A 27,881-nucleotide genomic window follows, 5' to 3' on the forward strand; every position below is an offset into this window, starting at 1 on the left:
TGTGGCTGATAATTAGGTCCCACTCGTAATATAGCCTGTTCAGCTATGGTACTTGGTCGTCGTCGGTGACAGTCAATCTGCTGGTCTATAGGGAAACTACTCCGATGTTTGCTTCAATCTCTCCAGCAGCAGGTAGTATATGGCTGTATAGTGGTCATAAGCATCATTCTTCAATGCCTATGAAAATATAAGCCATTAGAATAATAATGAAATATTAAAGATAAAATCACGATAAAGTACAGTGTAACACTACTTCTTTACCAGCATAAGATATTAACATGGTGCCTGTTAAAATATACAATGTATAACATGATCAATTTAAGATAAAATACATACTGTATATGATATACAACCATATCCATCTCTTTATTTCCATATTAAAAAGTAACTAATAACTGTATGTAATTTTGATATTGGTATAGGAATATTTTCAAAGGATCTCATTGTTTGGAAGTGAGCTAAAGATTGTCAGCTGTGTACGTTCAAACCCTGTCAGGGGCAAGCCTTTGTTTCCACGAGCAAGAGACTTTACATTCATGGCTTAGTATTGGTTGGTTCCAGGAACAGATTCAATAGTGTTTCAATAAGCTTATAGCTTCAAACACAATTAAACGAAAATAAATTTTTATAAACTCATGTGTGTGAGTAAAAATAATTTAAAACAATAAGCTGGTTAAAATTTATTAGTATGTATTTATAAATTAAATTGGCCGTGCAGTTGTGCTGCACCTGACCAATTAAATTGTGTAAATACATACTTATAAACTTTAACCTACACTTAGCATGGTAAGGTTTAACAAATCCTGAATCTCACCTCCATTGTTTTCTGTTGACTAATACCCAAACTTTGCATGAGTCTCAGAATCTGTTCATTATATTCACCAACTTTAGGTCCATATCCCATCATTGGGCTAGGTGGGGCAGCCTTAGGTGCACCCCCATCCATTTGCATCCATTGATGATTTTTAATCTGTTCCATGGTATAACGTTTACCAGGCTCCAATACTAACATTCGTCGTATCAAATTTTCACATTCTGAAAAAAAAATAATTAGAAAAATTGTTTCTAAAATCAAATCTGTTAAAATTTAGCTGCAAATTATAGCTTTTACTAATTAGTTTGCTCCAATCTATACAAATTTTGTATTGATCCAATAGACAAATATCTAAGCTCTTTATCTCCCAGTTTTACGAAGTTTTTTTCTAAAAGTGACCCATCTAGGAGTCATTTTTATCCTCATGGCATGACCATCAAATTTTCTGTAGAGGTCTTGTAGAAAATGCAACATGCTCAATTGCTTATCGCTGGAATTAAAGTTATTTTCTACATTTAGACTATGCAACTAAAATGATCCCTAGAATAAGATACTCTGACCCTCGTAAATGATATCAACATTTAGCAAAGTCCAACAAGACCATGCCATATGTCAAATCTTAACTTCATGGCAAAAAAAATAAATAATTTGTTCATGTTATTCTAGGTAAACCCAGCAGCAGGACAAATTCTAACCTATCTCTTTGGAAAATAACAACTACACAATGTTACATCAAATATGGGTCTTTTTTTAGATTTCCCATAATCTTCAAATGGACCTGACAGAAACCATTTATCTACTTTTAGTAGAAAACCATACTTATGATCATGATTAAATTTCCTAAAACTCTACAAAAGAGTAAATTACTTAGCAACACTCCATTGCTATGGTGATATATTCTTATACAGAAAGTAATAAAAGAAAACGATATTGGAAAAATTGTGTGAATTGCATTAACAAAGACTATAATAAATTGGTATGAGAATGAATCAGTTCTGGACACAGTTGTGATACTGGTACATTTTTGAAAGTCTGAAGTGACCATTTTTTAAATTGGGTTTTAAGTTGCACAGCTATAATGGGTTTACATACCTGATGACATAAAGAATGGAATCCTAAATCTTCCCGACAGAACACGGAACCGTAAAATTTGCAGATTTTGTCCATCAAATGGAAGAGCACCACATACCAACACATATAACACCACCCCAAGACTCTGTAAAATATAAATAATAATACAGTATTATAATATCATCAAATGGTCAAATACCATACATCAAAACGTACAAAAAGAAAGACCACAAAAAATATAAATGATACAATAAGATCATCAAACTTTATGGTAAAGTATAACATACAAAAACATCACCACAATAAACACAATAAAATGCTGGTATATATTTGTTCTACAGTCTCTATAGTACTTAACAGCTCTTAACTCAATTCTAGACCTTTCTTCAGAATAAATCTCCTGACCACTTGATTTATGGCATCAATTTTATCTCATCAACAATCTAGGTCAGCTTTCTAGATCAGCTTTCTAGGTCAGACAAACACAAAAATAATGAAAACACATTTAATTCTTTCTTTCTTTCCAACCATTATGATTTTTTCAAGTTCAGTAAGGGAAAGAAAATGTCACACCCCAAGGGAATAAACATAGGAAAATGTACAGGCATATCTATAAATGCTAGTTTTAGTATTTATTACATACAGATTATAATTATAACTCATCATTACCCATATATCGATTTGGGGACCAACATATTTTTTGCCTTCAAAAACCTCAGGAGCTGCATAGGGAGGGCTGCCACACCATGTTGCCAGTGGCTCTTTTCCAGTGAAAAAATTACCAAAACCAAAATCTGAAAAATAAATATATAAATATGTAGGCATTTAAAAGCTGCTGTGTATGACTTTGTGCACAAATCAGCACAATATAATCTTTTTTTACATAATAATAAAACTACAGTAGCACTCATAATCATATTTATATTTTTTTTTAATCTCAAATGCACTTGTCAATTTTGCAAGTACTATAAGTCGTTTATGAGGAAAGTAAAATATGCAACATAAAAACTTCAAGTTTCAACGTAACATTTGTCATATATCTACTCCCACATTGTTGTGACAAATCTTAACAAATTTATAACAATAAACTATCTTCAAATATATATTACAATATTCTCAAAAGGTCAACAATATTTCTTGATCTTGTAGGAAAACTTGTCTTCATTTCTAATAATAAGGTACAATTTTGTCTTTTTTTATGAGCAAATAATTATGTTTGTTTTTTTTTGGTCATAAAAAAAATTTTAATCCTCTTATTTATGTAATGGGCACGTCCTGGTTTGAACTTGGAAATTGTAATTTACTGATCTCAGTGATATCAACTAAAGTTCAAAATACAAACATTTAGATAAAAACATGTGTCTCTAAAAAAATTTTAAATGTTTTTTTTTCCCCCAAAAAGAAAGAGAAAATAACAACAGCAGAATGATATATACTTCAAAATAGACATTAAGTCAGATATTAAGTCCTATATCTGGTTGTTTGTTCAATTTGGCTTCAAATTTATTAAACAAGAGCTTGGATGTTATTTTGCATTTTTACAATATACAGCATAAAAATCTTTTAATTCAAATATCCTTATTAGGCATATTAATATACTCCTCCTACATATTATATTTCTTGTCTGATTTTATATTTTCCTTTTCCAGCAGATTTTGTTTTTAAGGCATAATTTTGTCACCATATTTTGTGTAATAATAGAACTAATATTAATTTGTTCCTATCAGCTAATTAAAAGACCACATATCTATTTTTTCCTCAATAATACAAAAAAATAATACATGTTGCTTAGAAATAGACATAACTATAGAAACCAGTATAAAAACATACTGCGGTACATTCCTATACATTTTCAAGGCTATATGAAGATAAATTTAAATGTCAAATACAGAAAATGTATAATTAAAGTCCATTTGTAAAATGATATAGTATCATGTATGGTAAACAGATACTGTGCCAATATATACATTAGAAACCAATTCTGTCCACAGCATGTGCTAGACAAGAAATATTCCACATTCAACAGGGGTGTAAAAATATATAACAAAAAATGTTTGGTGAATATTATCACCATTCACTCATTTGGATAATTTGAACATCAAGAAATCAAAATACAGTACATGTATTTCATTTAACTACTGTATAAGAATATTTCTTTTTTTATTTTGTGAATATTTTGTAAAAAAACAAAAGATTTTAAAAGAGTAGACAATAAATTAGCTTCAAACTATATGGAAATTAATTTGATGTATTTTTTCTTCATTTCCATTACAATGTTATGAAGTATTACCTTTCATTGGCTTGTAGTTATAATAAAAACTGCCAAGAATATAGAGCTGGGCAAGCCTGCTGTCTTATAATACGACCTCAATAAGCTGCTTTATTTCATATGATTTGATTTGATGGGATTTAAGTCACCCTGACATTATTAATTTGATTGATTTTATAATTATGATTTGATTGATTTTTATAATTATGATTTGTTTCTATGTTTGATTGGGTTTTACGTCACACCAACACAGTATAGGTCATTTGGCGACATTCCAGCTTTACTGGTGGAGGAAGACCTCAGGTGCCCTTCCGTGAATTATTTCAGGCACCAACGGGCACCTGAGTAGAACCACCGACATTCCGTAAGCTAGCTGGATAACTTCCTCACATGAAAGAATCCAAAGTCCCTGTAGGGATTCGAATTGATTGATTTTATATGATTTGAGTGTGCACCTGGATAGAAAAGAACCACCAGTGTTCTACTCAGCTGGATGGCTCCCACAAATGAAATAAATCCTGACAATGATGTGATTTGTACCAACAGCCGTGAAGGTATAGAATTTTAACCACTTAACCAGGGATTCCCCTACTTAAATTGAAATATATAAAATCAAAATCCCACCTTCAGTTACAATTTAAAGTCAAGAATTCAAAGCAGAAAGAGTTAATTATACAATTTTTTCGAGACTTTAATTAACATTTTTTAAGTCTTTCAGAGTTAAAACACAAAGTTTGAACTTGTCACAAATTGCAATATGAAAATTGTGTAAGATATGAACTTGCATAGATCAATTAAATGACACATTTACTTATTAATTACGCAGAATTTCAAATTGCTAATTAGGCATCACCTTTGAAATGTCACAGAATATTTTTTTCAAAATGATATTGTTTAAGTTTATGAACATTTTCTTTTAAAGTTTACATTATAATATTTTTTCGTTTTGTTTTTTCAGTGGTAAACATAAGTTCAGTAGAGAGCTAGCTAACAAGTGAAATGACTAGATCCTGACATTGTTTACAAGTGTAAAAGGTTGCGAGCATCTTGTCTTACATCAATCATTCTCAAGTTATTGTGTGAATGACGTAACAACTCCGATTTTTATGAGAAAATGAATGCTTCAAATACAACCTAAACTTGTAATTGAATGACTTTGTTGGAATGTTTTCCCCCTGTATGATAATGTTCATGCGGCTTATTTTTAAACACTTTTATGATTTATTCACTGATTACACACTTTGAAGTGTTTCAGGCATGAAAATGTAATTTTGTTACATCTTATAAAAGGGTTACCTGTAGTTTGGTTGAAATGTAGTTAGAATAGAATAAAGCTGTGATATAAATTAGACCTGCAAATCAGAATTTCTTTCACTTTTTTTGTTTTAATTCAATTGAATATCTGTATTAGAACTGTCTAGCATTTAACTTTGAGGCTGAGCTGCCATTAAAGTTTTTTAGTGTTTTTATTTGGACCCAACATTTTCAATATAAGGAATTTCTGTATCAACAGGACATCAATGTTCTTTATTATTTGAACCCATCAGCCTGCTGGTGGTCCTACAATCACTGCAGACATAGATGTGCCGCCACATTCATGACTTCTGATTATGGTCAAAGCTGACCTATTTTGCCTTCTCGGTTATTTTTGCAGAAGTATAGTTCAATCATATTCATGCTCAATGAAAGCTTACAGAAACCAGTTGGGGTGTGATTCCTGGCATAACTAGTACTGGTATCACATGACTAAGATTACATGGTGATGATAGAACCAGTGGGAGCAAACCCATCAGAGGCAGACAACTTATTAACCACTGATCTATTGCCTCCTACTAGTAAAGTTATTTCTGGTCAATTAAATATTAATCCGCTTGCCTCATACACACCACCCCTGAATGAGACTAGAGCATAACTGTTACAAATCTGATAAAATCTCAAAACTACACATCAAAAAAACATTACACATCAAAAAAACATATGAGCCGTGTCACGACAAAACCAACATAATCCGCGCAGTCTGATCAGGATCCATGCTGTTCGCTATCAGTTTCTTTACTTGTTATAGGGTCTGTAAGCGAACAGCATGGATCCTGATCAGACTGCGCAGATGCGCAGGCTGGTCTGGATCCATGCTGGTCGCAAACCCATTATGTTGGTTTTGTCGTGACGCGGCTCATATCTTCAATTAACGTTCATCATCAGTGCATGATGCACTCAAATATTCCCACATAACATTAATTCTAATTCAGATTAAAAACATCAAAATTCTTGTCCACCCACAAAAAAGAAGCAACCACAACATAGTTTAAATATCAATAACGTAAAACCTTTTCAAGTATGCAGATGTTTTTCAATGCATAACATTATAAATCTCCCTTTGATTTGGTTTCAAAATCTAATAATGCTAAAGAGGCAAAACAACAAAGTTAAACACATCAGATGAATATTATAACACTGTCTGCCACTCAATTTAGATAATGTGGGTTTGATCCCTACTCTTTTCTCATGTGACAAATACTGGCAAGTTTGATTAGAAATAAAAAAAATTCTTGCATTCTTTAACATCATCATGTTTAACCCTCAACTGCTAACTTTTTATGTTAGATGTATTTTGTATAATTATTGTAACCTCTTAAAATTACTATGGTGTTTGGATTGCTCCAAATATTGAACATATATACAAATACAATGTGGGAAGGGTTGAATAAATAAGTTGAAATAAACTGACAACAGAAATGTGATATTCAAAAGAGAAAAAAAAAGAAACATGCTCAAGATGTTTATGTTAAATATATCTTTATTTAAGATTCTCTTTGTTCTCGAGGAACAATCAAATCAACCCACATACATTGTGTGATATACAAGGTAATACAATGATGTTACAAGCTAGTAAGAAATGATGTAATTTGGCAGTCATATAAAAGTAATAAAATGTATAGAGCAAAGAGATTCATAAAGTATTACCTGCTATTTTGATATTCATGTTGGCATCAAGTAGAAGATTTTCTGCCTGGAATAGACAAACACAGATTATAGATAGATTAACCAAGTTTTTATATAGACACAGTTTATATTTAGATTACTGTTCAGATTTTTTTGACTTTTCTTCCTCGTATTTGTTTGGTTGAGTTACCAACCTTTTGTGTGTTTCCTCACACAATTTTAGTTATGTCAGCCTGCACGTGTATCTGTGCAGTACGTATGAACTCGGTCTCAAGGAAAATTCTATTGCACTCGTTACGCTGAAATTATATAACTATTATGCACATTTTTATTTGTTCCGTTCATAGTATCCTATGGAACGTATTCAGCTTCTTTGTATGAAAATAGCTGTTCAATCAATAGATTATAGATTATATAACTGTCAATTGTGCAGAATCATGATGGCAATGAGACAACTTATAGCCCTCCCAACAATGTTTCAATATCAAAAAGCTATGTCACTTCCTGCCTTATTAGATAATGAATCAAGTGCAGCAGGTTTCTAGATTAAGTACAATTGATTATTTCATAAACATTACAGGGAATAGAGTCTACATAAATTTACTGAAATAAAATTCAACTTGAATCATTACTACTGAATTATTGACTGCAATTCAGGGCCAATGTATTTTACCCCACTTTTTTGAGCTTTACTTCTTTTATTAATGATCATAAGATGGTGAAATGCTGCCAAGTAGATAACATGTTAGACTTGTAATCTAAGGAATTGCTGGCTGCATGGGTTCAAACCCTATCAAAGTCCAAACTTTGGTTCCTTAAGAATGAAACTTTACCCTCATTGTTTAGTAATGGTCACCTTCCAGAAAAAGATTCTATAGTGTGTCTTTTACCTAAAATATATATCGAGTGGCTGCATGGCCAAACGGTTAAAGCGTCGGACTAGTAAACTAAGGATTGCTGACCACAATGTGTTCGGCAAGCCGTTGTTTCCTCGAGCAAGAAACTTTACATTCATTGCTTAGTACTGGTTGGTTCCAGGAGCAGATTGGAGTGTGTCTATAAGCTTATAGCTTCCTAATTAAAATATATACCGCAATGAACGTTTATCTGAACTGGTGCATGTTGGGAAACAAAAGGCCGAAGAAGCTCTCAGAGCCTAGTACATGTTGTATACCTAAACTTATTTAACATATGGTGAATGCATCTTTACTTTGTTTGGAACATTAATGTCTGCTGAAGACCATGTGTGAAGTGCAAATGATTTGATTAATGCCATTTAGAATCTGCAGATGTAATAATAATGTGTGAAAAAATGTGCATTTAGCAATGCAATGTTCCTACATAAATCTTAGGTCCTGGTAATTGTTTTCTATTTTCTGAAAATCAGTGTTGCTAGCTTAGAAATTATCACATGTGTAGAATGAGGTAAAATTAAGTTTGATAACATTAAATACTATCAATGTCTGTTAATATTAGAGCTCTAATTGTGTTGTAATTATTGTTAATTTGTGAGAGAAAATTTTAACCTAATTTTATTAAAGGATAAAGGATGTAATGTTGAAATATCTGTTCAATTTAATGCTTTCTGTAGCAATAAATGAGCATTGCTGAGAGCTTCCAAAAGTAAAGTTTAGTTAATTTTTTTAAACCGCTTTATGAAAAACCAAATAAATGGGGTTTGCGCAGCGTCAGGGATCCAGCGTTGGGGGGCATTTTATTGTATTTTGTAACGCCAAGGATCTTTGGATTTTGGGGCCTTCGGACAATGGGGCTTCTGATCCATGTGGTGCAAAACCCATTATTTGGTTTTGGGACCGTCATTTGTTTTTGAATGCTTTGATTAAACTTTGCACATTCATTAAAAATCTATTTTTTTCATTTTATAACTGTTAAAAATTTTTGGCAGCAACTCATTTTTAACTTCGACCCAATAGTAAAGTTTAGATCACTTTCGATCAAATCATATTGGTGCATTCTGGGGGCAATTGGTGCATCTTACATATTTTGGGGCCTCTTGACATATTGGGGCATCTGATTACAATTGGTGCACTCTGATCATTTTACCCTATTTGGGGACTCTGATCACATTTGGTGCAACCCGATGACATATTGGTGCATTTTGAAAGACATATTGGGCACTCTGACGAAAATTGGTCCCTGATCACATAGGTGCAACCCGATGAATTTTTTGACCTGATGACTATTGGTGCACTCTAAACATTATGGCCTCTGTTATTTTATCGTTCTTTTTTCCCTTTTAAACATCTAAAACATGATCAAAGTTTTGTCCAATTGGGAAATTGACCAAGTCCCTTTGATAATTTTATTATTCATAGTAATTTTGCAAAAAAAGACTTCCTAATGTAATTATATTGATCAGATTGTTCACTTTATATTTTTTAAAATCATAATTAAATTTAAATGGGTTCTTTAAAAAGGGGGTTTTCTTATACGCAAAATTATAACTAATATTTATAAAGTTTTACATATATCCTCAGATACACTTACGTTTATCAGTAAAGTACGTTAACTTGGGAAGGGACAGCTTCTACGTAATAGGGAAAGGCTGGCCAGTGTTTACTAAAAACTGAATAAATTATTTAACCATATTACAATACCATTAGTTTGTGAAATGGAAGAAAAAAATTTGTTGTCAATGTTTGTACCTACAATATACATAACAGGCATATCCTGTTGTATGTATAATACCATAAATTACACACACATAGTCATTGTTAGGAAAAAACCAATCCTTAGACCCTTACAACAGGTCCTGCCATGAATATCAGGCTAATGAAATTTGTCACAAAAAAAACCTGAGCTTCAGGCATATGCATAAAAACTTGCACCCATGCAACATCCCCTAACAACCGGACATGCATGACTTAATTGGACAATTTTACAACATCCCCTAACAAGCAAGCAATGAAAAATTTTCTGTAATTGGGGTTGTAAAAATTACATAAAAATTGGGGCTTTGACCTTTTGCTTTTAAGGGCTCTATAAAAATTGGGAAAACCAAAATATTATTTAAAACAAAAGAATAATTTTTCAAAATTTGGTTTTCTACAATGTTGTTTGTTTTTTTCCGAAGTAAAAAATTCCCTTGTATTTTTTCACCTTTATACTAGGTGTAATCATTTCAATCTAAATTTACCTGAAACTTTAATTTCACCATAACATTTGGTGCTGTTTTTAACCCAATGTTTTCTATTAGGAAATAAATTGGTTGGACCGATGAAAATTTTCATTTAAAAGACAATTGGGAAAATTATACATAGTTACTTTAATAACCCCTCTACCCCAGGTTATTGGGAAAACAGTTTTACTTTTTTTTGCCTCAATTAGCAGTCTATGGATACAGGTTTCCCTATGATGATATAATCATAGTAATATTTACATTTCAAATTTCCTTTTTAAATACAAAACAGTAAAAAGCATCCCCGAAATGCTTTATTGTCAACATAATGTATGCATGCAGGTTTACATGATAAAGGTTAAACCTCTTTTATCTTCTAGGGTATTCCGCCCGTTCATGTTTATACACAAGATGTAAAATATTACCTGTAAATAACTAAATAAAGAAATGTAAGCTTACACGAACATCTTCTGCAATGCTATTCTTTAAATAAAGTAAACTTCTGAATGGGTAACTTTTAATATCTCAGTTCTTATTCCTAATAAAATTCAACAATTTGTGATTTTTTTCAAGTAATTTGAAAAAGAGAAAAAAAAATTGAAACAAATTTCAAAAAATTTAGTTGCATTATTTAAATGATTCATTTCACACACGTGTATGCGGTCAATGACATTCATCTACATATTTGCGTCATTTTTTTTTTCAACTCCTCCAAAAACCTCAAAATACGTATAACACCCAAAACAAACAAAACCTGTTCTTCTACAAACACTAAAATATTTTAATCTTCATTCACATACTATATATAACTCCTGGACAAGTTTCATGTACAAACATTTCTTTGTTGCCTTTTTCTATCATCCATTCAACTTTATGAATATTAATAGCACCCGGTATTTGCGATTCGAATATTACCTTACTTTCGAATCCACAGTGACGTAAAAAAGAGCTCTTTCTAACATTGATTTGTAACCTTTGATAGCACATTTTTAAGTTGTTATTTCAAAACATGCTTCTTTTCCTATTGTCACATACTCTGCATGAGATGGTTATATCATTATATCCGATCAATGCAGGCTTTTCGCAAGGATTAAAAAAAGATAATATTGGCCTTCTTTTCTACTTTAAAGAAAAATATTCACATTTTTCATTACCATTATTGTAAAAGGTTCATAAAATAGGAATATATCAAGTAGAAATCAAATGGTCGAAAAAAAAAAAAAAAAATTATTCAAACATATTATGCAATTCTAAAGATCTTACTTTTTCTGCATTAATCTAAAAAAACATTCCCCCTGCCCTATTTGTTCTAGCTTATAACCTATGATGATTATCAACAAAGTTGCAATGCTTCATATTTCAATTATATACAATGTTTCTATTTTATACAGCATCATTTCAAATACAATTATCTTAAATAATAATAAAACATCGACACAAACTGAAAACAAATAAGTCTGTTTTCAAAACAGTTACAAAATCTTAAATGTCAATGCATAAAATCCAATGATAATTATAGATAGCATATTAAATTCTTGTGCAAATTTCGCTAATTATATCCTAAATTTATTGCCGAGAATTATTCTGGAGAAAATGTTGAGTAACAAAATAATCAACAAAAAAACAAAACAAAACAAAAACAGCAACAACAATTTAACAGCAAAATTCCAACATGAGTCATGATATTTATTTATTATGCAATACAATTAGGATTTTTTAGGAAAAAAAAAGTTATGAAATAAATAAACTAACACATGACTTTAATGGAAATACATGCAACCTATTTAGTAACAGACAATTATTCCATGTGAGTGAAAATATTTCTAAGAAAGTGAAAAGACAATGTATAAAATCTTTCTTTGTTTATTTCATTTTACGCCTTTTTCCAAGAGTATTTCAGTCATATAGGCGGATAAAATTTTTCTTAATATCTATCTAAACTTTGAATGCTTTGGGTTTATTATCAATATATAAAAAAACAATTCAATATAAACAGTTACACACTAAATTATTTATCAACATCTCTAAATAAGAGTCACTTTGTTGCTCTTAACAAAAATAACTTGAAAACAAACTATGAAAGAAATTTGAAGAAAAAAATAATCAAATTCAATATGTTAACCGGTTGTACCTTGAGGGAGAAAGGAAAACAATAAATTCTTACAAATTAATTTAGCAGAAGAAAATAAAGAATGGTAGCACCATGTGAAATGATACCCTGCTGCAATGACGTAGCATGTAAAATATCAAAGTTCAGGACTGCCATTTCTGCTCTGAAAGTATCAATACCGCACTGATTCTATTTGTTTAATTGACGTAGTCTGTGACGCACTTGAGATAGTTTAGCTTCAGTTCTACAGCCATAATTTCCCTCCAATAAAAAACCCACCACTCATCTAGTCAATACACAAACAGCTGATCAGTGGTGATTGGCACTAAGTTAAATGCTCAGCCATTCATTGGTATCAATAAAATCTACTCTTTCATTTTCTTTATTTCACTCAAGTTTTTCTCCAGCTTCAAATCGTTGAGAAAAAAGTGGTTTATTGGTTTAATTTACATATTTTTATCATCAGTTTCTCTCTATTTTTTCTGTTATGTTTGTTTTCTATCTTGTGTCTTTGAGAAAAAAACAACCATCTATCTGGTAAATTCTACAGTTAAAATTTCTTAGAATTACCAGAGACATAGTATATAGTGTCTCTTGAATAACCCGTTATAGGTCACTTAATTTAAAACAAGATAAAAATTAATTTAATCATCCGTTTTATAAATACAAGTGAGATTTTTTAAAACTCCCTTTGTACATCTTTAATTTCAAAAACTTCTTTGTTACCAAAGCAAACTTTATCTTAAAAACAATTCACAAGTTGTGTAATTTATCATAATTATTTATTATATGATGCTGTTATTTTAGAAATGATGATGTTTATGATGATGATTATCATCATCATATATCATATCAGGTTATATATTATATAGAACTAATTTTATGAAATGAAATACATGTAGCTCCAGTTTGAATATGCAACTTTCAACATTAGATACTTACTAACACTGTGCCGTCTAAAATTTACTTAAGCTAAATACTTATTGTATAGACTTTCCATTATAAAGAAGAAACCTGGCAATTTCAAATTAATTACCAAGACTTGGCAATTTCATATTCATGGAAGAGGCCACTAGTGATCGGCAACTAGTGATCGGACAGTTACAGATCGCAAGCAAACTTAGAGACACAAAATATTGCTATTATAGTTAGAATAAAACCTTACCTTGAGATCACGATGAACCACCCGGTTTTTATGACAATAATCTACAGCATTTATAATTTGCCAAAACTTTTTTCTTGCTTCAGGCTCTGTCATTCTGCCATGTTGTGCAATGTAATCTGTAATGGACATAACAAAAATATTAAACATTTAACCTATTGATTCTTGATAATGATATTTCTAATACTTTGAATATTGGAATTGTCAATGAATTTCTAGGGAGTGGTGGCCAAGCGGTTAAGGTGACACTGCCTCTTAACCCAGGGATCATGGGTTGGAGCCCTAATCAGGTCACCATCATGTTTCTTCATGTGACACCAGTACTGGTCAGGTTCAAGGAACCGGACGTGAAAGTTATTAATAGAAGTTTCAAGAACCTATTTCGCAATCAAGCATATATGTTTAAATAAATCAATTTCTATATCAAAACACAAAAATCTATAGGAGCAGAGTCCGGATACACTGCATGCTGGCTGGCCTAGCTCTGTGTAATTGTTTCCTATGAAAGTCATTATCACAAGCTCTAGGTCAGAAAATTTAACAATACCAAAAGTATGCATTGTTTTTGTTTTTGACATTATAAATTTCACAAAAAAACAACAAATAACACATTTGTTGCATACATCTGATGATATATTGAAAACGCAAAAAATAAAAAATGGAAAATTTAAAATTTTGAGGTTTTAATAAAAAAAAAAAAAAAGCTGGATTTTACTTTTTAAAAAGAATCAGTCACCACAGGAATAGGGGGCTAGTTTTTAAATAACTAAAAAACCTTTCTTTTTTTTATCTTTTTTATGTATGAGGGATAAATTTTTGTCGAAAAACAACCCAAAAATGTCTTGATAAGGTGAAAGGTTAGTACCTTTCTGAAAAAATATGTCTGCTATTTTAAGATTACTTTTTTCCAATTTTAACGGAACTTTACAGCCAATATTTTAAAAGAATCACCACAGCTGTACTTATGAATAAAGGTTCATTGGTCATGTACATGTAAGACAAGCTTTTCCACTATTTCATCACAGAATAACAAGATCTTTCTAAATTAATCCAAAGCTATGACCCACAGATGCCTTCATTAATGATCTGCTTTATTAATTAACTTAACATTAACAGACAGCTTTGAAAATCAGTTCTGTTAACCATCAAAACAAAACTGGTTCACAAAACTTCAAAACAAAACTCAGGTTCACAAAACTTCAAAACAAAACCAGTTCACAGAGCATCAAAACAAAACCAGTTTTGTTCACAGAGCTTCAAGGCAAAACCAGTTCCCAGAGCATCAAAATAAAACCAGTTCTGTGCACAGAGCTTCAAGGCAAAACCAGTTCCCAGAGCTTCAAAATAAAACCAGTTCTGTGCACAGAGCTTCAAGGCAAAACCAGTTCACAGAGCTTCAAAATAAAATAAATAATATAAATGGTTTGATGAGGAAACAAGACTTAGTATTTCTCATGATTTTCAAATTATGTATTATTCTGCAATTAGATACAATTACAAAAATAGCAGGAAATGATAATGAGGCTTTGCAAAAGATAAAAAAGCGAAACATCTTTTTCTAATGCCACATTAACAGCAGATAATTATTCTATCATTTGGAGATCAATATACCCTCGGCACATAGAATTAATTACCCTATCACAATAACAAGCTCACAAAAAAAGCAATTGTGTCAAGAAAAGTCTCTTTTTACAGACGAACTTACGTCATTTTATCCTAAAATCATGATTTTGTTACTATGGTAACAGAATACAAACAAGTTTAAGTGTACGCCTGATATTTCCTCACAAAAAAAATCGTGCAGAATAGCTTTAACTGTTGCTAATTTGAGCTTACTCAACTTTCAATCTCAATCATTGTAAGTGTCTACTATTCTATTATTAAAAATGCTAAAAGAGAATGAAACAAATCTAATATTTCTAATAATATTAAAACAGCAAAGATTTATGTAGTAAGGCCATCCAAAATGATCCTTAAAAAAATGTTTGTTTGCTGTTACCCGACCCAGAATTTCCAAGGCGGGCAGGTAGGTCGATTTTTTTCAATTTAATTTATTATTTTTTAATTGAACTGTACTCCCAACGTAGACATGGAATTTCAAAATGCTTGACAATAATTATAGGCTTTGATAATATAAATTATTAACTAAATGCTGATTTAATAAGAACTTCATTTTATTTCTTCTATCTCTCAGCTTTTTATCTATGAATATGTGACTTTTCAAACATGATATCAAAAACTTTCACACTAAAATGAGTGTCTCTCTCATAAAATGTTTTAAATATTTCCAAACAATGTGTTATGTCAATTGAAGTTCATAACAAAATAAATTTCGTGAGTGCAAACAAACATTTTTTTAAGGATGGTCTAACGTATAATTCAACTTCTCCTAACATCACTTCAAGTACTGTTAGAAAATTAATTTTATCAGATGTCTAAGGTCCATGCCAGGGTTATTGTCACAAAAATTCTTAGTAAGACTCTATTTCATGGAATTGAGCATTAAATTTAACAATACTTAAAAGTCATGGAAAAAATAATTAAATTAAGTACTGCATTTATATTCAGAGATTGTAGAAATGGTTATAAGAAATAAAATGGTAGCATAACTACCCTTGGCAAGTTTCAAATCCAGCATTATAATTATACAGTAAGTTGCATTTAATGATTAAAATTCTGATACCTTAACCACAGTGCCATGCGCTAACCACTGCACTGTGCCATGTGGTCTTAAAATACCTTACATTATAAGCTGTATTACAAAGTTATCAGTCAGGTCTTACATTTAACTTATTTTTATATTTCTCTTACATGCCATGTCTGTTTGAATTACCCACGTCATTATGTCGTGTGGAACAGTTTTATTAGACAGTTTTCGCCTACAACTGAAGTTACTTTGCTGTTCCAATCACCATGATTTTTTTTCCTATCAATAAGAGTTAAGTATAGAGATGACTATAAATAGTATATAAATATCAGGAGGAGATGCCAATAAAACACATATATCACACCTGATACTTTAACTTCTCATAAAAAATCATGTGGTGCCAATTTCACAGAGGCTATGTAAAAGATGTACCAATTTGGGTTAACACTTAAAAAAGATGTTTATTAAACTAAATAACACCTTTAAAAAATCCTGATCATACAAAAGTCAAATTAAATAATTAATTTTCTTTTCATAATGTTTATCGAAGCTTTAATATATCGGGAAATTTGAAACTAAATTGGCTTTTTAAAGCCCAGTTTGAGTGCATGCACACTGACCTGACAAAGACGAGTCATTTACTGAAGAGATTTTTTTTTTAAATAAAAACAAGCCAATTAAAAAAAAATCAAAAAAATCTAATTTAAAAAAAAAACCCAAACAAAACAAATAACACGCCACCTACTCATTAAATAATCATTAAAAAAAATGCAAATTTAAAAAAAATATTTCCACAAGGTCAACCATTTGATAACAGCAAACTTATGTCTCGTTGAAGTCTTTCATCCTTAACTTGTGGTTGCAATTGAAGCAAAGCAGACCATCAGGTCAGTCTGCGCATTCATGCCATCCGATCATGGTGACTGCACTCGGTTGGCTATTTAGTTATGAGATTTTCCCTAAAAACCATGAATGGGTTTGTCCAGATTGAAAGATGGACAAGTCCATTTAAGATGTTTAGACTTCAGTCCGTTGGTTGCAAAATTCTATTCCAGTTAACATATTATGCCTGGTATGGGTTAAATGCACCTAAAAATGTGGCAGAAAAGCCAGACTAACATTTAACAAGAACTACATTTTTTTTCTCTTGTAATTTCTATAAGGAGAATAAATCCTGTTATGCAAATACTCGACATGATGTAACAAAGCTATTAAAATAGAACAGTCAATATGTGAACTGATTTGATCAAGGAAGATGCTTTGAAATTGTGACAGTTTACCACAAACCAGCTAAGATGGGCAATTCATCAAACGAGTTATGACGTCAATCTAGCATGTATACTGTCGACTTGTCTATAAAAAGACCCAACAATATCTAGATAGTAAACAAAGAAACTGGTGATTATAGCAAATTATTCAGTACAAGGGCCTATTGTAAAACTGAGAAATTAACAACAGTTTATATTATCAAGTATCAAAATGCGCAGGCAATAGTCGTAAAATTTAACATTATAATTGATATTAACCCCAATAAGTGACATTAAGAGATTCACTTATCACCAATAGGAGGCCAATAAACTAAAGATTTTGCATATAAAATGTGTGCATTAATATTGACATCCATAGTTCGCCACAATTCATGCAATCAAGTACTGGATAGGTGAGAAATTTCTTAAAATGAAATGTAACAGCATGCAGCAATAGCAATTTTTCCCATACGTTACTGGACGCATCAATATTCAAGCACGCTAACGATCTTTGCAAACTTGTATGCCTGAAAGCATTTTCTTATTATACAATTAACAGTAATCAGTTTTACAAAGGCAAATGGCAAACGTGACGTCAAATCCTAACATAGCTCTATTGATTGCCAGTACTCGTTACAAAATTATATTTTTCTATCCAATCTAGAATTATCTAACAGAGAATTGAGCACTAAGATTGGTCAGGCTATTGTTCTAGTTCTACTGGATTCTATTGCATAGCCATAATGACGTAAAAGCAATTTAAAAATGTGATGCATCTTTTACCCATATAAAGAAACTCCAAATGTATTACGTGTAGCTCAGTAGACCATGATGTATGAACAAAAAGCTGTAGTCTTTTACAGATTGTCCATTTAATTTTACAGATGCTAATGACATATGTTAGGGATTATCATTTATGTATAGGTTAAGTTTATTAGTATGTATTTACAAAATTAAATTGTTCAGGCACGGCATAGCCGCGTGACCATTTTAATTTTGTAAATACATACTAACAAATTTTAACCAGCTTAGTGTTTTAAATTATTTTTGCAAACAGTCGATTTACTAGACTGATCAACGGTTTGCTGATTTACCAAAGTAAATGTGTTAAGATTCGTTTGAAATACTGCAATTCTATTGGACAACAAATAATTTCAAACACTAAGGACCGTAATGTATCTGTTTAACATCCCCAATGTCGATACTAGTATCTTTATTACCAGAAACCCCTCTAGATTTCTTTTGGCAGTTTTCAGAAATCTATTTTTAGCTTATTTTTTGTCACGCAAGAGAGTGTTTGTCACTGTTTCATTATTATCTGCAGATTTCAATATGTTGTCTTAAATGTAGGTTCATTAGGGCCTGTAATCCTTATATAGGCACTCTTGTGAATTGCCATGAAATAAAATTTCATTTAACAAGTTCAATAAATTTTTACCAAATATATTTTCTTTCACATTTTAAGATATTTCATGATATTGGTATTCATTTAAAAGACTCTTTTCTGTGTGATTGTGAGAAAGGGAAATAACTCTAGCAATACAAGTCATTTAATTATGGCCCTTGTCCTATAGACATCAGAAAGTATGCCAAGAATGCAGTCAATACTTTTGACACTTTTCAATTTTCGGGAAAAACTGCATGATTTTAAAGAATTATTCTTTCAGGAACTAACCTCAAATGGTCCCTGCTATAGAAGGGAAAAAAACCTGCTGTGAAACTATAAAAAGAGACTTACCAAAGATTTCACCATTTGGAGCATACTCTGATACAAGGTACAGCATATTCTTTGTTTCCATAACCTGTAAAATAAACAATACTTAAACCATACTTTCCTACTGTAAAATAAACCATACTTTCGTACTGTAAAATAAACCATACGTTCGTACTGTAAAATAAACCATACTTTCCTACTGTAAAATAAACCATACTTTCATACTGTAAAATAAACCATACTTTCATACTGTAAAATAAACCATACTTTCCTACTGTAAAACAAACCATACTTTCCTACTGTAAAATAAACCATACTTTCGTACATTAAGATTGTCTTAACAATGGTCAACATCTATAAAAGACAATCAACTGTTTTATAAGTGTATGATGTAGTTACTAGGACTAAGGTAATTACCAACAACCTCGTGTCTAAAATCTTTTTTGGTCGCTATAATGACATTTCATAACCAAAATATGTGTTTCAGCTACTAAATACATAATTGGTTTCAATAATATCACTATACAATGTTTGCTTTAGATTAATATCAACAATTCAACCTTTTTATAAAAAAAAACATTTTTATTGTGATGCTTATTCAATAGCCTTTTATTGCTTCAAAAAAACCAGCATGACAGGTTTAACAACATTAGGCTTTTGAAGTCTCGGTATTTTTAGAAAGCACTTGACACTGAGACAAATACTGCATGATCTATCAATTATTCCAAGTTTCCTGAAAATTATTTCACAGAAAAAAGTCTTCCCTTGGAAAAGCAACACTGTCACTATCTTTCACTTCATGAAAGTTAAGAACAAATTACCATGCCTTCAGACTTTAAGTAGCAAAAAATTCACTCTAGTGCACAGAGTATTAGCAAAACTTATTACTTAATACTATGTACTGTCATAATTCTAAATCCTGTCAGGAAATCTACATCATAAAATAGCTTAGCAAGATTTCTTAGTAATGTTTAACAGTTATTTTTACAACTGAACATGATTTATTAGATTAATGGCAGTTCCTTAGTATAATAATATTATATAGTATTAATATTTTGTATAAAATGGAAGTCACTAAAATATTTTATGACTGTAACCTTTAGTGATTTGTTTTGATTGAACTTGAAAGTTGCAAATTCCCTATAAAACTTACTCCTTACAATTTTGGGGATACCAAGATGAAAATCAGAAAACGTCTGGCAACAGTATTCTCCAAGTCACCCAGTCTGAGTGTATGAGTGTGCTGACTGGCCTGACTCTATACTGGTGGCAAAGGCTAATTATAACTTACAGTTTCAAAGGGTTCAAAAACCAATCATAAATAGAGTGATGCAAGTAAAAATTTTGGAGGTCAGAGACTGCAAAATGCCTAACATTGGAAGTTACTATAGGTAAAAAGGAAAAGCATTACATTATGGAAGTCACAAGCCAAAAACTCACAAACTTCCACAAAAAGATGCCCTAGTGATGAGGTGGTTTTCAGGTTAGAGGTCATGTATAATAATCACAGATTTCAAGCATGAAGATACACATACCCAAGCAGAACCACTGACATGCAAAGTATTTAAACATTGCCATAGTAGGATTCTAACCTGGGTATTATTTATACAAGTAAAATGTTGACAGAGCTCACAAATGCCATTATATTATATTTTATTAACTTGGCAACAGACATCATAATCTGGCTACATTAAGATTTCTAACCCATGTAATGTTATTATGATTTTGAGAAAATCACATAAATTCAATGGCTATAAAACATTTTCAATCAGAGTTGTTTTAAACCAGGGAAGACAGTTACTTCCTAATGGCCTTGTTTACCATGTAAATATGTTTTTGTTTTTCAGAAGTAAAATGTTTAACACAAGTTTATAAATAAGAATGGAATGTATACGATTAGCACCTATGCCAAAAATGGAAAAATTCTGCATGCTCCGTAAGGATTGGTCATGGTTTTATATGTCCTGAAAGTCGGCTGAAACAGTCACTATATTAGAAACATTATTTGTGGGAGCAACATGAATACTGGCATGGCACTACACTGGCAACAAGCAAATTAATTTGCCATGTCATTCATGCTAATACTATTTGTTTGTACAGACTATTATGCTGGTTTTGTTATTAATATTCTCCATTTTTCATGGTCCTACCATATTTAACAAGAGCTGTCCGTAAGACAGCGCGCTCGACTTTTTTATTGCTTGCCAATAAAAAAAGTTTTTGCAGTAAAAGGCAATACAAGAATCTCTGTATTTTTAAAGTGAACAATGGCCATGAGCAAATCCTTGACAGAGTTACCTTCTCTTGCGTACAGATGGGGGTAATGATGTGAAATAGCATTAAAAGTTTCAAAGCAATATCTCAAAGGGTTAAGGCAATAAGTGGATTTTACCCATATTCAATGTATTTTCTAAGTCAAAAAGGGGCATAATTCTGTCAAAAACCTTGACAGAGTTATGTCCTCTTGTCTGTTGATGAAGGTCGTGATGGTAAACAAGTATGGTCAGTTTCAAAGCAATACCTCCAATGGTTTTGAAATAAAGTGAGGTGGTACAAAAAACTTAACCAAGCTCAATACACTTTCTAAGTCAAAAAAGGGCCATAATTCTGTCAAAAACCTTGACAGAGTTATGTACTCTTGTCTGTAGATGGAGGTTATGATGGTGAACAAGTATGGTAAGTTTCAAAGCCATACTTGTAATACTTCTGAAATAAAGTGGGGTGGTACGAAAAACTTAACCAAGGTGTGACGCCAACGCCGACGCCGACGCCGGGGCGAGTAGGATAGCTCCCCTTTTCATAGAAAAGTCGAGCTAAAAATTGGCCAAAAGTTCTCATAGATATTTTATGCACAATAGTGATTTCAGAAAAATGTGGATGATAAAAAATGCCAATGAAAACAGACTGTTTTCTCAAACACAAAATATTATGGTTTACTGACATGTTATGTCTTTGACTCTAATGTGTTTACACATCAACAGATTGTTTTATAAATATAACAGCTTTCAAGTGCTAATCTATATAAAGTACAATACCCTGTGATCTTCTTTACTACAAATCTATAAGTATATTATAACATGTGTGCAAGCTTCCATGGCATCAAATAATACTACATTTCTTCTAATGTTTAAAGGCCATTATCCAATGTCAAGGTAAGGAAAGGCTAAAAATTAAAACCCAAAGCCCACATTAAACACAACTACATTCTGGTAAAGGTTAAATGTTAAAATCCACAGCCCAAGTCAAACTTTATAATCATAATTCTGTTCAAACCTAAAACAGCAGTCAAACCCAACTTTTGTGCACTATGTTTTTTGGCTAAAAATTGCAAACCTTTTTAAAACCTTTTTTTTAACTTGTTCCATAGCATAATTTGTTCCTCAATTGTTGAATTTGTTTGTTTGTTTCATTTTACACCTTTTCCCAACAGTATTTCAGTCATATAGACGGGTAGTTTCCAAACCATCGTTTCTTGAGAGTTACACCAGTACTAGACTAGCTTCCTCCGCGCTAAACTACCGAAGCATCTCCCGGGGATCGAACCCACGCCAGAGAGGTAACTGGATTTGAAGTTATTGACTCTAACCCCTTGACCACGGAGGCGGTTGAATGAGTTCTTTAAATATCCAGTGAAATGAACAATAGGACACTACATAACCAGGACAGGACAAAAGGAAATGGATAGAATAAGGAACAGCATAACTAGGACAGAACAAAAAGGAAATGGATATACTAAGGACAAAATTATAGGACAAGGTAGAAAGCTACAGCATCAAACAACAAGACATGCATACAGAACATGGCAAATACAATAAAAACAAGAACAGGCTTACCGAAAGCCATAAAACAATAAGATGGAAAAGGATAGGAGCAGAACATAAGTATGTAGAGACAACAATAACTGGACACAACAAGAATGGAAAGAGGACATACCTGGTAAAGTTTGACTATATGTTGATGATTCAAAAGCTTCATGATTGTAACTTCGCGATAAACTTTTTTCAAATTTGCTTCATCAAGTCGGGTCTTGTCAATTATCTTTATGGCAACCTGAAACAAAGAGAAGTAAGAACTGTCAAGATATAGAACATGTACACATAATGAAAGCTGTCACCAGTTGCATGTATCTTACAATGTACTGCTTCAAAAGACGAATTCGGGAATTATGAATATTTGGGGGTTTTTCCCCAGCTAATTTGTAGGTACAAACAAACTTTCACAGTTACAGCTTCAAAAATAAGCACAACAGGTTGACTAATCTATTGTGACAGGTAGTGCACCATGAAGCTTTAATGGTAAAAGTAAGTTTGTACCATCAGATTAGCTGGAATGCCAAGTTCCGGATAACATCATGATCTATTCTTAGCATATTTCCAACAATTAATAAAACCAAGTTAACTTTCATTTGTGCAATGAATAGGAAACTGTCCAGATTTGTTTGTTTTCTCAGATTTTATAACACATTAACATTATAATACATTATATATTCCTATGAATTTGAAAATTATGTGTATTTCAAACAACCTAGTCCTGATACCGGATAGATATATACATATATAATTATATATATATATATATATATATGTAACTTAAGGTATAATATAGTTTATTGAAAGGTGAAAATAATAAATTAAAATATATATAAGAAGTACTGAACTGCTTTGATACCTGTATACTTATTTTATTCAGAATTTTGATATCCTAAATTAATATAATTATGTTAAGCTTTACCCTGTTGGCAGCAGGTGAATCTACCCATGTGACCAGTGCAGACCATGATCAACCGACACTTCAAATTCAAATTCTTTATTTCTCTCAGTGCATCATACATGATACAAACATAAGGTATATAACAATTAACATTTGTAAAAACGGCAATACATACATGGCAAGTCATTTACAGAGAACAGCGCCATCTGATCATTGTCTGCACTGATCACTAATGAGTCAGTACACATTTTTAAATTTCCCCCTAAAATGATGAATGGTTTTGTCCAAATTGGAAGTCGGGCAAGCCCATTTATTATATTTAGGCTGGTAATAGGGTAAAATGTGAATGTGATATCACATGTCTTAAGTTGGTTGCGTTATCTTGCTGTAAACTTCACAACTTCCCTGTACAAATTGCAGGTGACCAATAATCATACAATGGAAGTTTTAAACAAAATTTGGAAAAGTTTCAAAATCAATTGATCTATAGCGTTAACGGTTATTTAAATACGTAGAGCATGCCTGTATTGTAAATTATAAAGTTGAATAAATGGGGATTGATTTAAGTTTAATGCATGGTGTGGGTGGAAGGCATTTGTATACATTATTGGTCATATATATAGGTTATTTCTATATTACAACAAACTTCCTACACCTTTTATTGAGAACGGTTCAACCGTTCACTAAAAAAGGAACTCTTTAATAGAGTTGTTTACTTTAAAATAAAAAGTTTTGAAGTTTAAATTTGATACAAAAAAATTATTTCATTAATAATACAGGCAGCTAATGTAGACATAAATTTTATATTGTTGGACTAAAAAAATCGCATCAAGAATTGCATTAAAATTGAAACAACAAAAATGTTAAGTTATAACAAATATTTACAAACAAGATAACTTTGATGAAGAGTAGAAAACAAAAGAGAGACTTGTTATGTGCAAAAGCTGTCAAGTGAAACATTTTATCTTTTCACTTCCTGACATTTCAGTTTTAAAGCAGCCAGGTCATATATGCATGCAGAAAAAAAAGGAGCTACATAAAAAAGGATTCTGTTTTAGGTTTTCCTACCTACCCATTTTTAAACTGTGGACACTAAGACTTTTAACTTATATTGCTGAATTTTCTGCATTTACAATATAGATGTACATAAAGTTGTTTCTGTCATATTATAAATTTTATACTTAACATTTACAACCAGGGATATACTCATCATTTACAACCAGGGGCATAGTTTGGTCTTAATATAATTATCTGCCATCTGAACTGAATGTTTATCCTGACAAAATAGCCCAATATAAGCAGGGTTGTTTTTTTCTGGCCCATTTGGATGACCTGTATTCGGTCATGTTCACAATGCCAAAAAGTTTTTTTTCCCAATTTCAAGAAGGAAATTCCAAATTCAAGGAATAAGTAAAATTATTGTCATTTTGTTACATTTAACTTCCACAATGCAATATAATTTATTAAATTGTAATATGTGCTCATGAGTAAAATATAAAAGAAAATAAATTAACTAAATATATCTTTGTCTTATTTGATGTATACAATATGTTCATTATGTTGTCATTTTTTTTCCAAATTTGTCTAAAACATTGTAAAAATTCCTGACCTTGGGTCATGTTCCAGAAATTGCTGAGAAAAAAAAACCCTAAAAGGACATCAAACCATCAATCGAGAGAAAAGTATTTTATAGTCTGCATTGAATTTTGGATTTCCATTGAAATGAGCATTAGAATTCATCATATTACATACATGTTTACATATATTTTAGTTTTAATTATAATGAGTAGTTAAAATTTAAGCTAAAACTTTTATATTTTTAATAATAGACATATGTTTGTATTTTGCATGTATTTGACAAGAAAACAATAAATTTTAACATATTCTTAATCTTTCACAATAGTTCAACAATGATACACTCCTTAATTGATACATTGGTCCACCAACTAAAATTTCATTGGCCTTCAGGTTACAAATGGTAACCAATTTCAGCAGAATGTGATGGCATTGAACCACATTTATAAATGATGATGGGGATTGTATAAAATGTATCAAAAATGCACTTAATGACTTATTGTATGAATTAATTATATACATAACAAACTGTTGATAAATATCATTGATAACAATAATATACTAATGTTATCACATTGATAAAATCATAAATTCAGAATGCAAAAGTCTCCATTAAAACACTGTGCATAAAATTGATCAAAACATTTTTGTTAATGCTGGCATTGGTCATCCCCCCCCCCCCAGTTCTATCATTAGACTACTACTACTGGAACTTCTATTAGTGGACACTTGATGAAATAAATATTGTGGTGATGGTAAAATCCCTACCAGTACCAATGCCCCTGCAATGTGTTTTAAGCTCTATTTGTGGCTGTTTTTTGTACAAAGTGAAACCACTGCTCAACCCTGCATAGGTGGAACCGCTAGAGCCAACTTATCCCACACACCCCTCTGATGGAAAGGACCATAATTAAAATTGGAGAAAATTCAGTAAAAAAACGCTTTCATGTTGCTAGTAAAATTTCAAATAAATGTTCAAAATCTACATTAAGGTGCAGTCTCCTTTACAAATCTTAATTTGCAGGGGATATCTTAACTTTGCTCTGTTGACAACAGTATAATACATGTAGTCTAGTTCATTCAAATTGAAACTTGACAAGAAATTATAGCCATTATATTAAAAACACAATTATTAATTGAAGAAGCTTAATTATCATATGGTAGATCTACTCAAGAATTAATGAAATACACAGAACAATAAAGCAGATAAATCAAACACCGGTACATCAGTCCAAATACTTCATTAGTTTATATGATTTTAAATACATTTCACATGTACAACATCATTTTTACTCAAATTCAACTTCCGGTTTTTAAAGAAAATAAACACGATAAATACAATGAAAATTCAATATAATGCTGATCATACTTTTTGTTATCTGATAACGATAATGTGCATGTGAACTGGCCAAATTATCGAGACAGATGGGTTGTCGTGATTTAAATAACACTACACCTTTGTCTCACCTCAGTTTTCGTGATTCTGTGCTTAGCCAATTTTACCACAGCGAAGTTTCCTTTTCCAATTGTGCGTTCTATTTCATAAAATCCGACCCGCACTTGCGCCTTAGATCTCTCCGCCATGACCATTGTTTACCTAGGTGGTCTAGTCCAAGACATATATTGCAAATCACAGACATTCAAAAGTTTTCTATCACTTTTCACTGTTTTCAACATAACTTCTACATGTAGATAGTGCCCGTGACGTCAGAACTACGCCAGAGTTAAAGTAAAGCTAGGAACACTGATTCGTGTTGTAGTTTCGCATCCGATGGTTGCTAAGGGGGTGACGTACTTTGACGCATTTGGAAACGCTAGTTCAAATACATGAAGTTGTTCAGTGTTCACTATCAAATACTATTGAGCGCAAGGTTGAACAAACTAACTTAAAGGGGGGAAACTTCTACGTTCGATTTAATCTATCTTAACGTTCAAGTCTGATGATTCTGGACCAGATAATGACCTTTGATTAAAAAAGAATCTAGACTAGATCAAGAATTATATTTAAGTGATCTAGGTGTAGATCTAGATTTTGATCTAGATCTACTTTTGGTATAACATCAAGTCGGCTACTATTAAGTTCAGATTTATTATTAAAATAACAAATAGACAATCTAGAACCTCTAGCGACTAGATTTATATATTATCGCCTATGTAAATTAAAAATTAACAATAGATCTAGATTTCTATATAGAGATATAATTAAACAATTGCTTACTGTAAATGAAACAGATGAATTTAAGTTTCTTGTGGGTATTGACAATACAATTTAAAACTGTCGCTCAAGTTTTAAAAATTTAGATCCTATATGTAGATTTACAGTCAATGTTTTTGCTGATAGTAAGAGAGTTAGCTTAGAATCTCTCGCTGCAGTTTAACAACAATATTATTGTTATTAAATCTTTATGATAAAATGACAGTTTAACTTGGTCATAATATGATGACACATTTTCTCAACTGAAGCAGCCTAGCTAGCTTTA

The 27,881-nt window shown here is 31.4% G+C and overlaps 1 protein-coding gene across 1 annotated transcript; it reads right to left on the bottom strand.

Moving 5' to 3' along the window:
* LOC132717681 (serine/threonine-protein kinase SIK2-like) lies at positions 1-27,167 on the bottom strand. Its single transcript, XM_060701215.1, has 9 exons — positions 26,869-27,167; positions 23,050-23,166; positions 19,141-19,204; positions 13,512-13,627; positions 7,119-7,164; positions 2,555-2,679; positions 1,907-2,030; positions 815-1,035; positions 1-177 (listed from the first exon to the last, which is right to left on the bottom strand). Exons 1-9 carry the CDS (start codon positions 26,989-26,991, stop codon positions 97-99), a joined length of 1,017 nt encoding a protein of 338 aa, XP_060557198.1. The 5' UTR covers positions 26,992-27,167; the 3' UTR covers positions 1-96.
* Between the last annotated feature and the right edge of the window lie 714 nt (positions 27,168-27,881).

This window comes from Ruditapes philippinarum, unplaced genomic scaffold (assembly GCF_026571515.1).
Source record: "Ruditapes philippinarum isolate M1 unplaced genomic scaffold, ASM2657151v2 ctg3872_1_1_1_1, whole genome shotgun sequence".
Classification (NCBI taxonomy): Eukaryota; Metazoa; Mollusca; class Bivalvia; order Venerida; family Veneridae; genus Ruditapes; species Ruditapes philippinarum.

Coding starts and splice junctions, on each gene's coding strand:
- LOC132717681 (XM_060701215.1), bottom strand. CDS start 26,991: ATGGTCATGGCGGAGAGATCTAAGGCGCAAGTGCGGGTCGGATTTTAT. Junction 7,165..13,511: donor TGGTTCATCGTGATCTCAAG/GTAAGGTTTTAT, acceptor TGTCTATTCCAG/GCAGAAAATCTTCTACTTGA. Junction 1,036..1,906: donor TCCATTCTTTATGTCATCAG/GTATGTAAACCC, acceptor TTTTTTTTTCAG/AATGTGAAAATTTGATACGA.